This window comes from Anopheles nili, chromosome 2 (genome assembly GCF_943737925.1).
Source record: "Anopheles nili chromosome 2, idAnoNiliSN_F5_01, whole genome shotgun sequence".
Taxonomy (NCBI): Eukaryota; Metazoa; Arthropoda; class Insecta; order Diptera; family Culicidae; genus Anopheles; species Anopheles nili.
Window position 1 is genome coordinate 72085788 of NC_071291.1, and position 16965 is coordinate 72102752.

At 47.7% G+C, this 16965-nt stretch overlaps 1 protein-coding gene across 1 annotated transcript; it reads right to left on the reverse strand.

The window, feature by feature from the left end:
- Nucleotides 1-2415: 2415 nt before the first annotated feature.
- Nucleotides 2416-16701, reverse strand: LOC128721874 (hyaluronidase Tab y 2.0101-like). The gene is made up of 7 exons (XM_053815674.1): nt 16479-16701; nt 13953-14245; nt 13755-13894; nt 7788-7969; nt 6510-6720; nt 2771-2859; nt 2416-2711 (listed from the first exon to the last, which is right to left on the reverse strand). Exons 1-7 carry the CDS (start codon nt 16553-16555, stop codon nt 2603-2605), a joined length of 1101 nt encoding a protein of 366 aa, XP_053671649.1. The 5' UTR covers nt 16556-16701; the 3' UTR covers nt 2416-2602.
- Nucleotides 16702-16965: the final 264 nt, after the last annotated feature.

Consider the following 16965-nt stretch of genomic DNA (forward strand, 5'->3'; position numbering starts at 1 on the left):
CTCTTAGCATTCATGCGCAACCCATGCCGTTTGTGCAGATGCATTTCAAGTGCATTTCTTACCATCTCTCTCTCTCACTCTCTCTCTCCCACTACCCTATCCTGTTCTGTCGGATCCTGCCGGTAAGTGGCATAAACAAAACGGAAAACCAACCACTTTCTCCCGGACGCCCAGGCAGATTGGAAATTAGATTTGCAGCAACCATTTTCTTCGTAGCACTTCCGGTCGGTGACTCATGCAGCAGGATGATCCGTGCAGCAACGCGGTGTTGCTTTTTTGCTGCAACGTAATTTTATTTCCGTACGGGTGCCTTTGTTTGCATCTAGCTTTGTGCCCTTTGAAGTGGTTCTTTACTGGAAACTCGAGTTGAAATCCTGGCTGGAGAACGCCACGTTGGTGCAGCGTGAGGTACAAACTGAATTTCATTCTCCAGCCAGAAAGCGTTTCTGCTTCATTTATTGGCTTTTTGATTGATTTTTGTTGTCTAAAGGGGGATGTAGAAATTAAGTTGGTATCGACATGGCGACATAAAAATAAAACCCAACCCGTCTAGAGCGTCTGGCATCGGGCGAAAAGCTTTGGCTATAGTCTACAATTGCTCGTCGATCGCTGATCGTAGACGCTGTTCTGACGAGTTGGCAGAAGTTTCAAATTGTGTAGCCGGCAGAAAACAACGTGTTTCGTCGGTGGCGACTCAGCGATAAGCAATCACGGTCGTTAAATTGTTTCGCCTGCATGATTCATGTCACTGGGACGTCGCGCCGTCAGACACTATGTTAGCTAGATAAACGGAATTCTCTCCGCACTTATGCTGCATGCTGTCTTAAGGAGACGATCGTTGTGCATGTTTGGTTTATTAACCGTTCGTGGATCCGTTCGATAGAAATTGCCTGCAGCTCTAGAGTACGCTCCGGCTAAGGAAGCATCAGAAAAAATCTCGATTGCATCAGGCAGTAAAACAAGCCAAGATGATACCCAGGATTCGTCTTAGCCCTCTTAGCTCTACCAAACAATCGAGCGCAATCCGAACCCTAGATGATGTGGCTGTTTTTTTTACCGTTGTTCTCCGGTTGTAAATCAAATTTCACCGACACCGGTAGGCGTGCGCTCGTGACGCACTCCAGGGGAGTATATTTGGCGAAGAATTCGTACCCTTGTCAAAAGACACCAGCCCAGTTCCGAAGAGGTGTACCGGGCATGTAAAGCAAGGTCGGGATGGATATTGAAATGTAAATCCCATCACTCGTCAACCCGGGGCGTGTATCCGAGATGATTGGTGATTGGATTTGTCACCTAGTCGATGGATCTATTCTACGGTGGATTTGTGCAGGTAAGACAAAGAAAAGCCGGTGTTTGGGGGCTGGGAGAAGCAAATTTGGAGACAGCTCGTATCGGTTGACAAGATTTTCGCTGAAAGCTTCTCTAATAGAAAATAGCTGCATTCGCCCGAAAGGTGGGAGGTTTTGGTGTTAGGTTCGCGTTCTGTGGTTGTTATTGGAAATTTTTCAGGCAACTCGAGAGAACTTCTATTGCTACGAGAGCGAGAAAAACAGGAACATTTACATAGCCAATTCGTGATTCGCTTCCCGGGATTGGATTTTTGAGTCACGCCAAGTCGAATGAAAGATTACTTTTGTCCCGGAAATATCCCAATTTCGAGTACCGGGGTGATAATGTAAGTGGCGTGTGTATGTTTTGCTTCTCTTCACACAGGCAAAAACATTTGATTTTCTCTAGCTCCACACGCGCCCGAGCTAATGGCCGACGAAAGCCCATTTTTCAAAGCCAATTCCAATTTGTAGTGCATTACGAGGCGAGGCGATCATTTATCATGGCAGTTAATTATCGTACCGTGCGCGTACGTGGTCGAGATTTGGCGAGCAACGTGCCAAGTGCCCTCATGGGAAGGACCTTCACTGGGGAGAGAGCGAATCCCTCCCGATTGGCGGGTGTTGAATGTGGAAATGGGCTTTTTTTATCGGGTGTGTTACAAATGTGGGGCCGTTTTTTTTTCTCCGTGTGCTGTTGTTGCAGCCATCCAGCGGACCTCCATCATTAGAGTCCTGCGGAATGGTACGGATTTTTTATGAGACAGCTGCGTGCGGGAACGGGAAGCTAATTTGGGCCCGGAAAGTACTCGGAAACGCGTTTAAATTTGCACCCGCGTAACGTTATGGGCGCTTAATGTACTGAGTGTAATTTATGTTCGGATTGGGTAGATGCTAAACAGAGCGCTCACATGCAGCTGGTGGGTTGATTGCTCTACTTTTCACGATGGGAACTGAGATGTGCAGAAAATTGAGCGGTTTAAGCGCAATGTGCTAGGGAGGGATTAGGTAACGATTTTTTTTCTCATTTACAATAAGTCAGGTATGATTAGTTACAACCAAGAATAAATATATTAAACAAGCCATGTTTGATGTGTATATTTAAATCCTTTCGTTTTACAGCACAACGATAAAAAGAAGAATAATTCTATTTTACAAAACGAACAGCCTGCATAAATAGTGAACTCCTTGCTCGCTAGCATTCCCCGTTGCCATCGCCGGTGGTTCCGATCAGCTTCCGTAACTACTATCTATGGTTGATGTGGGGCCATCGGCTAGGTGGATGGCTTCGGCAAGTTCGCCACCATGTACCGCGGCTGGAGAGAGCTTAAAACAGGTCCCAGGGTGTTGTCCAAGTACACCTTGAATGAGGTACACTTTTGTCTACAATCGGAGAAAGTGAGATAAGACGGATGGTTTTTGTCGTTCAGAAACATGCATACCGGGTGTTAAGATCGAACGAGCTACCCCAGAGGATAATACCATCAGATCCGGTACTCTTCATCGCTGCCAACGCGTTAATCCAGTCACTCTATAAGTATAAAAGCGTATGTTTGAGAACATGAAATTAACCAATTTTACGGATAACATTTCTACTGAAAATGGGATTGTTAACAATGTTTAATTGAACCTGTTTCACTAAACCTCACTTGAGCGCGATCAACCGCTAATGCTACTAATCGCACTAAAATTTTAGAGCAAACTTTCACACCTTGTTTTCTCTTAAGCAGCGTTGGTGAATATTTTGTTTGTTTGCAAAAACCCGCACCGCACTCAACTCAACTAAAGCCGAACTCTCGCTTTTCTATGGTGGAGAAAACTTTTCCCTGCAGCAGCAATAAAAAAAATCTGAATCCTCTACAAAGGTTAATTTTCGCACAGCAATGCACTATTAAAATTTCCTGCGTTTGCATTTGCAGAGCAAGAAGAAACAAAGAAAAATGTTCAGCAACGGATCCCCGGCAGGTTCACCAAAACGTAATAGTTTCATAATTTCCGGCACGGTAACCGGAAATGGAGTGCCAAGTGGATTTGGTTCGTAGGAAACGGGCTTAATCACGCTGTGTGTTTTATTCGAAGTGGATAATGAGAACAAATGGAAATTCGCTGAGTACAACCCGCCCGCACCGCACGATCGTTGGCAGGCGGGCAGTAAATGATAAAGGCTCGGGAATGAGCGCTAAGGATCACGTCACCGCTCGTTCGGTTGGGAAATTGAATTTCCAACATGAGCGCTTGGGAAAGTTTCGCTTGTTCATTATTATTGCATTAGCACGGGTTTGGGGATAAATGGGGTTTTAATTTGATCTAGACTTTGTTTTTGTCGTGAAGCCACAAAAAATAATTCGGCGCGCCTGATTCGATTGTGTCTGAGATATAATTAGAAACTTGTGGTGCTGCAGCAAGAAAAATTGCTCACAAGAAGGATTTCTGCTTAAAAATCTAAAATAAAACCTGCAACCAGCCGCCCTGCGGCACAAAGCAAATCAGCTAACCCGTAAAATATTCAGATTCATTCAAGTTTTGTCAACGCTTGACCCTTGCACGGGCGCGTATCTTTCGGGAGGGTTTGCGTTGGAACACTCCCGTAAAAACGCTTCAATTTTGTTCATTCAAATTTCTGCTCGGTCAGATTTCCAGAGGCGGTAGAATAGCAGCAAAAAAAATGGAATAATTAATACAGCGTTTCTTCAAATAATAGAGTAAAAAAACGCCTTTCAACCTGAGCACCCGGTCCCAGTCCAATTTCAATCCAATTTGAGCGAAACTTGGAACGTCTTTGACCAGCTAATCGGTTTGACAGTTTCGTGGTATGCATGCATTGCTTTTTTATCACCACCACCCACCGGTGCTCAGGGTGGAGAAAAGAAAAGAGAAGCGAAGAAAAAGAACTAAAACATAAACCATAAAATTTGCCCTTCCCAAGGTGCGACAACTGCGCGCAGGACCCGAAAAAGCGGAGTGCAATTAGAAATTTGCATTTTTGCAACCCTCACTCGAGACCTCCAGGTCATTAGGTCGATGGGGGTAAGTGGGCAAAGTTTTCCCAACACCTCGCTAAAAGGTGACACGGCTAAGTTTGCCAAACCGTTAAATGTGTTTCGTTTTTTTTACGACACCAATCTCGTGCGTTTGATGATAAAAATAGCGCGGGATCGTTTGCGACCAGTAAGAGTTTGTAGAAAATTTCTCAAGCGACGATAGAAAGCAAATATCCGTATGTGGATGTGGATGAAACACGTGTCGATTCGCAAAACCAGTCCCAATTTCATCGTATTCCCTAGCTAGAACTCAAAAAAAAAAGCGCCGTTTGAACCAATGCAAGCATCCACAAACAAACGAAAATGGAGTGAGCAAAAAAAACGCTAATAACCAAAGTAGAGCGCAAAGCCAACCCACTACCCAGCAGGGGAAATTAAAACTCAATTCTTCAGAGATCGTACAGCTGCAAAACAAAGAGCAAGCAAGGATGCGAATGAAAACCTACGGGAACGGCACGACAGGAAACGAGCGTTTGTCACGTCCGGTTTTGTTGTCGTCAAATTTCACGTTGTATTTTGCCAGCGGTGGTTTGTTTTTTGCTTAGATCTTCGGCAAAAGGAAGATCGTTCCCGTGGGCGGATGTATCGACGCCACGACGCCGGACGGATCCGGACCGGTTCTCAAGTTTCAGCCGGGGCAGAACGAGGCGAACATAATTAAAAAGTTCGCCCATAGCGTATCATGGCATGCCTGGACACCAACGAAGCATCCGCTTGTGTCCCGGCGGGACACTGTACCGATTGTCCCGGTGTTCGCACGTCCCAGCCTGACATGCCGGATGGGTTTGCATAGCGTAGTCTTTCGCGTTTGAAATGTGACCCCAAGCATGGGGGCGACTGGCGTTTTGCTTCTTATCGCAGCATCCTCGAGGAAATTAATCGCACGATAGCTGCGGCATTGAACGAGCGCGTTTCAGAAGCGGCTGGCGGCAAATTGAGTTGAAAATAGTAATAAGCTTCAAGTCGAGAAGCAGACCAAGAAACCGCTCACCAACTCGCGCGAAAACATCGCGTGCGGAAACGTTGACGTCCTGGCAGTAAAAACTAACAATGTCTCCGCAGCGTTTCTTTGTGGCCGTGGAAAGGAACAAAACCGTGAAATCTACGAACTCAGTGTCTTCGTCCTTTTTTTTTTCACGGGCCCTACTGTAGCGCACAACTTTTAATGCTTATCATATCCCTTCGGCGGATGTTCTCGATACCCTGCACCGTGGTGGGTTGGCGTAATTGAGTTTGTGCGAAAGTTTCCGGTGACCTTAATCAAGCGTTCGTTTTCACCGGCTCTCACTTGTTTGCTCTCTCTCTCTCTCTCTGTCTCTCTCTCACTTGCACACAATCTCTCAATCTCAGCAAGGAGCAAGTGCTTTGGCACAGCGGGTGACCATGCGACCATGCACTTGCACTTCCGGGTGTTCCGTCTATTTACGGTGTTGCGGTGCGTCAGAAGGAGAAGCAAACTGTGTAAATTTCGTTATCGGTTTACTACATCCGAGGAGCTACTATTTTCGTGGTGTTTGAAGGTGAACGGGTCCCAGGGGATTTTATTCCCTCTTCGCTCGCTTGAAGGCAACCGTTAGCGTTTGCTTTTCCTCAACGAAGGCCATCACAGCAAACGCATCACAGTGACGTGAGCCATCAGCATATGGTTTCTGGAATACATTACGGATATTAAAACAATCCGCTCGAGGGATTGCTTCTAGCCCTGGAAGAGCCCTGGAAGAGCCCTGGAATTGTTTCGCTCTTGAACGCTCGTGCAAACGGCACGAGATATTGCCCTGCATGATGGAATATGAACCATCAAAATCCGTTTCCCGAGCCGGGCGTCCCGTATGCAAAATAACTCCCACTAGAGTGTTTTCTTTTCCGGTGCCATTGGGTTCCACAGGTGGTGTAAATCGACCCGACACTTGCTAGACTCGCTTCGCTTCAGGTCTGGCTGTCAAGCTGTTGGGTGTTTGTAACAGGCGTATCATTTTACTGCGATGCACCGGCAGTGTGTCCGAACGTTGTTGCGAATTTGTTCATGAGTCCGGTTGATTGGAAAAAGTGGGTTCTGAAACAAAATCCCTATCTCTCCCCCGTTATGGTGCAGGAGAGCAGTGGTGTAACGCCGTGCAAAAAACCCTGGCTCCATACTCACCTCTGTCAGGTACTCGATGGTGTCGGTGTACACGTAGCGCAGATATGTCAGGACCTTGCGCCTTGGCTTCGACCCGATGGTACGTCCTGCCACTCGGACCGCTTCCCGGACGCGCCCTCGGATCAGCTGCTCCCGTTCGGTGGGCGACAGCTTCTGGCGTAGATAGACGGACGGGAAGACGATGTCGGATCCGTCGAACAGCCACATGATCCTGCCGAGAGTGAGACGAGCAGATACGTGAGCAAGAAGCGATGGTACCGGGACACTCGGTTTATGTGCCCGGTGAACGGTGAAAAAGGTCGCTTCGCTGGCAGAATGCAAACAATGTTGCTGCGAGCGTTCCACGGTTCCACAAAAGAAGGATTATCGTTTGATATTTTATGGGCTCGGGAGGAATTCCGGATCCTTGCGGATCTGGATCCATCCGCACGGAGCCTCTCCGGGGGGGGGGGGGGGGGGGACGCATCAATGTGGAAAATGTGTACACGAGCACGAAGCGCCTCGGAAGGTATTGCCTCGAATCGAAAAGGGATAAAAGTCCGATTATAAACCGGCGGGTGAAAATTTGCACCGAAACAATTCACGGTAACCCTTGCGTGATCAGGCGAGAAGAGCATCAGGATGTAAACGAAAGAAATAAACGTTTGGTGGAAAAGGACGAGATCTGGCATTTTAGCGAATCGAAAGAAAACATTCGAAAATAAAGCGAAATTTGCCGGAAATGTTTGAGCGCCTCCTCAAAGGGTTAAAACGGGTTACTTCTGTCAACCGGCGAGACAATCGTCTGGCAAGCTGCCCTGCCGTAGGCGTCACCGCCCAAACGGAGAACAATAAAGCAATCTATTTGTTTCAACCGGGACCCGACCGGGGGTGGGTCGGTTGGCTCGTAATTTGCAGCTTCCCCAGCCACCACAACCGGGTTGAGAAGGGGCCCCTCGTGAAGTGTTGAAAGTTGGCGATAATTTATTAATTCCTCCCACACGGTCGAGTGTCCTGGTGGGTGGGGTAGGTGGTGCCAAACCGCCCACCACCTGATAGGTGCTCGGAAAGTTTTCATTCGGAAAGTACGGCATGTAAAGCGGGAGCAGTAAAGGCGTCGGAAGGATAACGCACGGATCCGTGCCGTTTTTCGGCGCCCGTTTCGTGGAAAGCGTGGAACCGGGACATTTACGGTGGCTGAGGGTCGCTGATAAGGGCGCTCGCAGGGTACGATAGCGCTGGTGGGAACTATCGCAAAAGGGCTGTAAAAGGGATGCGAAGGATGCACGCCCGTATTACCGGTTGTTTTCCCGCTGCACTTCCGGGGTGCAGTTTTCCCGGCCACCGTTTGCGCCGCCGTTCATGTTGAAGCAGTACGGAAATGCATAGTAACCCCAGGCCGCTAGGGGTCGCTGCTGTTTCGCCAGGAGCAGGGTGCGCTCCATGAACTCGCGTCCTGTTGCTTCGAAGCGTCGCGTCGCCTGAAAGTAGTGTGCCAAAGCAGGAGAGAAGAAACGATGTGAAGAGAAAAAAGAACGAGAAACCCGGTGAGTGAATAAATAAATGAAACCAAGCGAACCATTCGAGATAGAAAGTTTTCCATCCCATGGCCCGCATTGCTGGTAAGGTGGGTGAGTGGGGGATGCTTGGAGGTTGGAGGATTCTCTCCCTCTCTCTCTCTCTCTCTCTCTCTCGCTCAGCACATTCCCAAGGGATGGCACTTTTTTAGCTTTTAAGCCCGACTGTGGGATGCCAGCGTGCTCGCACGGTTTTGAGGTTATGTTTGGCTTTTACAGTGTCCGTCCGGTGTTCGGGTGAGATAATATACGACCCTCTCCCAGTGCGCTTGGGAAAAGCGCTTGGGCTCTTCTGTGCTTTTGGGCGTTTTTAACCTTCTTTTTCTCTTTTTCATACCCAAAAGAACAAGATCGCCATTCAAATGTGGAGGCCGAAGCCGAGGCGACAGAGTTGCATTGATCCTGCCGGATGCAAACGGCCACGGGGATGGAAATACAAGCAAGCTGGGAAATTGGGGGCACGCGTTGGGAAAAGCTTGCTTGGTGCTCGGTGTGAAATATGGCCACCGGAAGTAGGAGTGCTTCCGGAAGCACTCGGTGCCTTGCGATACACGTTCTGTGCCTTTGTTGTCGCATACCGGCCATATGGCCGACCTTTATTGAAGACATTGTGAAATTTGCTTCCAAAAAACGATAACGACATTTCGGTGGGAAAACCGATCAACATACGATACAGGCCAGGCCGGTGTGGGACGATTTCCGGTAAAAAAATGCTTCAGGAGAAGGAAAGCATTTACATTCATTTTTCCTATCCATTGTTAAGAAACGGAAAAACTCAATGAGTGCTACTGCAAAAGAGTCGAAACTTTCGATTTAACAAAAGTAAATGGTTTCTTATTGGGTAATATTGTGGGTTTGAATTGTGTCATTTGTTTTTAAATTTATTGGTGTAAGCTAAATTGAAACGACTCTATAAAAACTAGACCAGTAGTTAGTCGTTCGTTCGTCGTTAGTGTGCAAAGAATGTTCTTCGGCTAATATTTGCCAAAGTTTTAACGAAGTTGGTCAACATAGTTTACGGCAAGATAGCAAAACATAATCAAAATGTAGTCCCGCTTGTCGGATCATAAATGAACAATGTAGCACTTTCAGTCTCCGTCCAAAAACAAACAGGTAAGTGACCTTTTACGCTGTACCATTTTGGAAAAACTAACTTTCCCCAGCGTTCCTTACACTCTCCGCTGAAGTGAAAGCGAAACGAAAAATAGCAATAAAAATGGAGTCGTTTTCAGCTTCCAAACTCCTTCGGTCATATTTTGCAGTTAGCCGCGTTGTCGTGGCTCAAGGGGATTGTACGGGAGCAATTTGCAGTTTTCGGGAGGACGTTTTTCTCTCCCGAGTGGAACTTCCTTACATCCGATCCTTCGCCAGTTTTAGCACCTAGATTCCGGCTTGCCGGTGGTGACTCTTCCAATTGCTGTTTTTTTATCACCATTTCACCATCGGGCAATAAAACTAATATCGTAAAAGATATTAATTAAGTTTTATTGGACTCCCCGCCGGTGTTTTGCGTCGGGCGTTTTAAGGGTCGAAATGAAGAGACCGTGGCAAGGGTTTGCGCAAAGGGCAAAGTTTCGCCGAGTAGAAATTGTAATGAACTCGGCCGGAAGGGAAAATTAAGTGCAGAAGTAAGGAGGATACCAGGGCAGCAGAATGGAGGAGCGAAACCGAAGTTCATAAACAATTGGTAAGCCGTTCCGGGTACAGGCGCTCGGCAGGTTCGAACATTAACGATCACTCAATCAGTAGGCGCATGTGGTTGGAAGAGTATTTTAGTAATTAATTACACCTTGCACTCAATAAATAATATGGCGTTTAGAGATTTTGAAACTAGGATCTCCTTCGAAGATACCATAAAAAATATTTAATAATTTTACACTAAATACGAAGCCATTAGAAGACTTCGACGTTATAAGCACTAATGATGGACGCACAAAACCCAAGCGTATTACACTAATTACTGGAAACTTTTAACATCGAACACCCTAACCAATCGTGGTTACAATCCGCTTAGATTTTTTTTTTCGTAAAAATTAATCTCCTGGTAAGTCCGGCTAGCTAAAGAGCCTTCCGACAAAATGGTCTTCCATCCCGCTAGAAAACCGCACAAAAATCATGGCTTCTGCACGGGAGCTTTCGTAACCCATTCCAAACTGCGCCGTCACGCGGTGGAGCCTCACTACACCGCACCGACCAGCGCGTTTTATTCATGTCCTGGTTCGCGGTTTTTCCTCTCCAGGGGTTTTGCGGTTTCCGGCAAATGGGGGGGTCCTCCGTCAGCGGTTGGGAATAGTTTTCCGATCTAATTTTCCACCGGCAGCGCGTAGCAATTTCAAATACAACTTGTCAGGCCCACCCCGACATTTGACAGTCTACCTTCTACCGGGATGACAGTTGGGAGTGATGTAATGGGAGGGATTCGATATTTTTTTTTACATTCCCCAACACACACACACACCCTTCATTCGTTTTGACCATTAATTTGTGTCCCGAAAGCAACCCAGGACCCGGACGAACCAGACCACAATCGCTGGTGGAAAATGGGGGAGGAAAATCGATTCAGGCCACAAAATGTTCCGGTTAACAACGTGCCAAGGAAAAAGGGAGCTGTCGCGACAGCAAAGCTTGAAGCCCTTGCGACACCGTATTTCGTATTGGTTGACCTTTGACCAGCTTCAGCTCCAGCTCAGCGAGCCGACAGGCAGTGGAGAGTGACAGGAAAGCAGCGTTTTTCGGGAGACATAATAAAAATCTGTAATTCGTCGTGTTTCGGTCGCACTCGCTGACCTAACGACCGTGACCTTTTGACGAGTGACAAGGAAAAACGTGCCACCGTACGCCCGACATTGGTAGGTGGTTTTCTGCGCTGGGAAAGTTCGCCGAAGGAGTTTTAGTGGTTTTAGTGGAACAGTTCTGTGTACCAAGCGAATTCCAGTCCCTAGCCTGAGCTTCTCAGCAGCGAAATTCTTCTCACCGCACGTGCCGACGTTCGAACGCTGAGAGTTTTAATTGTTTGGTCTTTGATCAATTACAGCGAATTGAAGAAGATCAATAAATACACATCCGTCGGTGGAAGACGAAACGAGCTTGAAGTTTTGTTTTATTCCAATAAGCGAGAAGAAGTGGACGAAAGTTTGGAGTGGTAAATATTGAAAGTTAAATTAAATTGTTCAACTTAAATTTGATTAAATTAAATTCTTTGTTAACTAATGTTCTCACTTCGTTGGAGCAGTGAAAGCCACTCTTCTGTGACGGCAATCACAACAGGAATACACACCAAACGTTGTTCGACGTTCAAGTATTCATCTGAAGCGTGCATCCTTTCTCCAGGAAAGTCATGTTACAAAGCCAATCGATATCCGTATGGTTCGATACCGTCCAGCGAAGGAGCTTCTCGACATATCCATCCGCATATCAATCGGCCCTGAGGAGCAGGTTCCGTGGATATGATTTTAATTTTCCGGTGTATTACACTTTCCAGCCGGCACTAAAAGAACACCTTTCTGTCCGGTTCACTTCAATCGGGTCACTTGAAGAGCTGAACGGAACGGAACAGCAATCCGTGATGGATCGGTGAACGAAAGGACGCACGATGCGAAAGCCATCGATCCTTCCGGGACGGGGCCACAAAAAAGAAACTTTCTCAATTAAGGACTCCGGATGATGATCGTTATTCATCACCTGCAAAAAGGCACCCAGGACCGGTCGGTATGAAATCGGGAAATGTCGGTTTGATGTAGGATTTGCTTCCAACTCACCGCTGGGGTCCCGTTTGGTTGTTTGCAATCCCACTTTCTCCCGTCTTCGGAAGAAACAATTTTATTTATAGTAGTTTTTTATTCATCAATGTTGGAAGAATGCTAAAGCGAAGGAAATCGCTCTTGGCAAAAAAAAAAAAGAAATGAAAGCTCATGTTCGACCCCGGTATGTATGGTAGAGGCCTTCCCCGAATTGGGGCTTCATCTGTCACACGGTTGGCTTTTTTTTTCGGGTGTCCTTTCCAGCGAGGTAAATGAGCTGTAAGGATGTGAACACGTAAGCATGGTGCCGCCTACCGACGCAACAGGAGTAAGAAAATGAAAATAGAACGAAGGTGCAAAAAAGAAAGGAAACCATTTCCACGATCGCTTGGGGCGAGTGGATACGTTTTCCTCGTTTTTGTTCACCCCGGGAAGAACCCCCTGATGGTAAAGGATTCAAATCCTTTTCTTTATTTCCTGCTCACCGAAGAGCGAGGATGAGTTTATGGCGCAGCGGATAAAAAAAAAGTTATGTCGCTGTCGTCGTATTTTTCGTCCCCACTGCTGAATGCCACTTTTCCGAGGTCCGTCGTCAAGACCGAGTGATAACCAAGCAACCTGAGGCTGCTGGACCAATTAATTCCCCGAAGGATTACGGTGGGTTGGACCGGACGAAGTTTGCCCGATCTCTTCCCGGATAGTGGTTCCCGGTTGTAACGGTTATCGGGACGAAGTGGAAAGCTACTCCTTCCACCGGAACACCTGTTGTGGGACACACGGTTGTATAAATCAATCCCAACTGGCATGGGATGGACCAAAGCGAGGGACCAGATGGATAGAGTCGAAATGAAAATGGAAAACACGAAGGATCGGAATTTATGACATCTAGTTAGAAAGTTAAGCGTGAGATACCTTTATCGGAGCTCGCTTCAGCAAGCGCCATCGCTTGGCTGGAAAAGTTCACCATCGAATGTTGCAATTTCTAGAAATAGCGCTAGCTCAATTTTTCGCTTCACCCAGCGATGAAAGTGCTCCCGTTCGGGCAAACACAGGCACAAAGTTTGCTCAAATAAAAAGCCACACTGCATCCCGGAACGGAACCATGAAAGGGGTTTGTGCACAGTAAACAAATCACCAGAGTGGCCCGGCCCTCGGTCACTGGCCGGGTCACGCATGATTTCCGCATATTTATGATGCCGGGAAGCACGGAAAAAGAACGATCCCGAAGCCCCCAGCACCGGAATAATTCCACCCCCCACCCGGGTTTGGGATCTCCGATCCGTTGGCGGGCGTCCTTTTGTGCGTTCATTTATTTTCCACCGCCCTTTGGGTGGCGTGTGTTCCGTGCACCAGTTCCGAGTGACCCTTTTGGGGCACTTAGGAAGATGACGTCGATGATCATCGGTGCGATTCAGTGTATGTGTGTATGTGTGTGTGTGTGTGCATTTTTTCCTTCTCCGTACGTCCAGCAGGCGATTGATGCTTGCTGGAAGAGGTCGCGTGGGCCATTAGAGGAAGCCCTCAATAAAGGGGTTGAAACCGAGCACGGCGTCCCAGACAACGGCACGCCCTGAAATGGCGTCTCCATGGAGGCCGCGGTACCTTTGTGCGCAATGAAGCGTAGACCGGCTTACTACTTCTTTTCGGCAATCATCCTTCCATTCTTCGCCGATTATCGAACCGACCGAACGTATAAATGGGTGGTGGTTTTTCCCATAAAAGCGCACCCAGGAAGGACTGCGAGAGTGACGTGGGCTACGTGTTTTTTTGGCCCCCTGGACAACGTTATTATACTTGCAAACCTTCCACGGATGGAGCACAAACCGATGGGTTTAAAGGTTTTGCCAGCAACGGGGTGGATCCGGAGAACGATCCCATTATGGACGGGCGTACCTCGGAAAAAGGTACCATTTCGGAGCGAACAAAATAAATTAGCTCATTTTACGCACCTCTCGTTCAAGATGACTCGCGGACCAGTACGGGTGGCGATCCTTTTCCAGCTTGACCGAGAGATCCTTGTACGGTTGCAGTGTGCCAAAGTTCTGCCGGTAGATAGGCCTCCAGGACTCGAAGTCGATAATGCCGATACCTGAAAGATGAAAACATTACAACACATCTGCTGATGTCGCTGAAACTCCGTAACGTACCACTAAAATTGCGATCTGGTATCAGTTCGTCTAGGTGGCGCTCGAATATCTCCAAATGCTCGGTTAGGTTGCCTTCCTGCGGAACACCTCCGTTACGCTTGTACAGCGTTTTGGTGGAGGGTTTCTCGAGCAGCGCGGGAAACTTTCCCGGATCGTACAGTATCGAGACGGCGTTACCCCGGAACGTGTCGTTTCTGTTCTGATGTACCGAGTACGTCCGATTGACGCCACCAAAGTCGAGCCCAAACTGATTGCACATGAACGTTGGTATGTTCCAGTACACCTCGAACGACCTGCCGGGAATAGAAATAGAAGGAATAGAAAAGTTCAAAGAATTCTCTACGGCTGATCTGGACAAAGTGATCTTTCTCAGAATCGAAACGTGCTCAGGTGCGCTGGAAGTGCGCCAGCTTTCATAACCAATTTATCGCTAACGAGTTCGAGTGTCCGTATTTCCTGAATACCCATCAATCATAAGCGTGCACTTTTTTCGTTGTCGGTTATTTTTGTTGTTGTTACGGATTATTATGTTTCGGTTACAAATTATCAGCAGCGTAGAGTTGTCAGATGCCAATCATAGAACGATGAATCCTCTCACTAGCTACGTCGGTAATCATATTTATATTTTGTTCCTTTAGGTACGTTTACATCCAAAAAGTTCCCAAACGAGTATGGGATTCCTTTTTTCTAAACTGGATGTTACTAAACGTGTAAAAATCTGACAGAATTTATCAATGTTAACATCAATAATCTGTAACTGATATCCCGGGAAGCCGAATAAATCCCCAAATAAGCGTGCTGTGTAAACGTCATTCGACTTAATATTTTGTATTACTCAAGTTGGGTAATATTTCAGTGCCACGTCCGCCCGTCAAAGTAAGCCAAGCCCTAATGAGACTAGCAACAAACCAGTTACTTTTCAGCTGGCAACGATGTCATCCTCTTCCAGGAAGAATAAATCAGCGCGCTGCGTTGGCGCTTCGGTCTCTGATTGATGCGCCATTTGTGCGTTGGCCACTGTCTTCCAAGATAATTAGATTTCCAGCCGTCTCCTACGGCGCAATGACGTCGCTCGGTACCGGCTACCCCGGGTGCATTAATTCATTATTAATTTCGGTTGTTTAATTGTGCCAAATTTACTTCAATTAAGATCATAATCCGTGGCGTAGCTTCTGCTGTTCGTCACCAAAAACGGTGGCCACGTGGGTGCCGCTGTTCGGGTATTAGTACGGATTGAGCAAGTCCAACGAAGCCGTCCGCCTCCGGCCGGGTGGGTTTTTGAGATTTAATTAAACATCGGCATCCGTCCCGGTGGTTCCGTTCGTCTTGCTCGCAGGATAGTCTGCTCCAATCCAGGCGTCTGCTGAGCACGGTTGCTAGGAAATTACAATCGACGTCAGCGCGGTGCACCGAACGTCACCACACAGACCGGAAACGTGGGTGCTCTGTCAGGACGCCGGAAGCGGTTAACCTCCGGTGTGATATGTTTTATTTTTCGGCACGGCCAAGGAGCAAACGTCCCGAGGTCGGATCTTCTTCACACAGCGCTTGGCGATGATAGGTTTTGGCCTGACAGTTTTGACATTGTAATTAAGTGGCGTTAGTTGCTCGGAGCCGAGCTTTCGAGCAGGAGACGCGCACATGCCACCGAAGGGGGGCTTCGAAGGGCCAGAGTGGTGGCTTCCGGGGTGCCCGTTCGCCAACGGAATCCATTATGTATGCAGTTTATGCAAAGCGGTTCCAATCGGGGTGGTTCATTTTTGTGCTACATTTGCCACACGTGATAAGCGTGGCAGCTGGTACCTTCGCTTTCCGCGTTCGTTAGGATGCGGCTGGTGTGCCCCGAAGGTGCCAAACGGAGTGTACTTCCACCGGTTCCACGTGGCACCATGCCGGAGAACCAAACACGTACACTATCCGTTTCGGCACGGGGCGATAGTGTGTTGCCTTTGGCAGCTTTCCCAGGCGTCGTTCGAAAATCCACTAACCGAGCTCGGGTGACATATTGCGCTATGAAAATATTTCATCGTCAACAAACCCCGGGCACTGCCTGGTAACGGGAATGGCCTGGCTCCAGGATAGCGCTTCCCAATTTGCTGGTGCCACGCGGTGGTAGCATTCCTGCCACCGTGTGGTGCGGAAAATAACCCAACAAAGTGACTGCTGAATGATGAATGAAGCATGATTGAATGAATGAAACGCGGTTTTGCAATATTTATCTCTCATTCACGGCACTCCGGAACGCTGGAAAGTCGAAAAAGACGCGACCGGGCTGTGGTAGCTACAGCTTGTTATAACTTTAGCACGACGAGGCAACATTCGCGCTGACATGGTGGTATCTTGGTAGAAGGGAAAAGAAACCGACCGACCGTTGCAGGAAGCGTTGCTATTAGTACGCTATTTGTCGAGCACTCGAGATAAAGTTGACGGTGGCTTCACACAACATCGACGTCTTATCATATTGGCAAGGTACGTCACCAGCTAGTAAAGGTGGTGGAAATAGTGGCTTCACAGATTCCTACTTACTTTATCGTGACGATGCTCTGCAGAAAAACTCCCATCCACAGCGTGACGGCTACTGCCACTGACGAGTATTGTGCCATTGCGCCAGATGAGGTTGTGCTTTTGGGGTTTCTGATAGTTTGTATCCCTTGCTTCTCGGTGAGCTACTGGATGCTAATCACTTATCACCAATTGACCCACGCAGACGAGATTTCTTTCGACGAGCTCCCGGCGATGGTGCTCAAATGGGCACTAGTTCACACTGGATTATGAAGCCAGCAGACTGTCTAACTTGTCTCGATTGATTGTAAATGGGTAGCGTCGTCGAGTTAGATACCACACAATTCCATTGTAAATCAATTACGCCGGGCTGTTGGTGTCGCTGGCACTACCAACACCAGCAGCTGTAGCTGGCTAGAGGTGAGACAGTACTTGGTTGGTTCAGAAAAGGTCACAACGTTTGGACCCACTCACACTTTACAGCCTGTTACGAAAGCACTAAATAAAACAC

Bases quoted from the DNA above. Each gene is read 5' to 3' on its own strand.
- LOC128721874 (XM_053815674.1), bottom strand. From the start codon at position 16,555: ATGGCACAATACTCGTCAGTGGCAGTAGCCGTCACGCTGTGGATGGGA. The intron at 13,895-13,952 runs GTACGTTACGGA...TTCATCTTTCAG, and splicing joins ACCAGATCGCAATTTTAGTG to GTATCGGCATTATCGACTTC. The intron at 7,970-13,754 runs GTGCGTAAAATG...CACTACTTTCAG, and splicing joins CGAGTCATCTTGAACGAGAG to GCGACGCGACGCTTCGAAGC.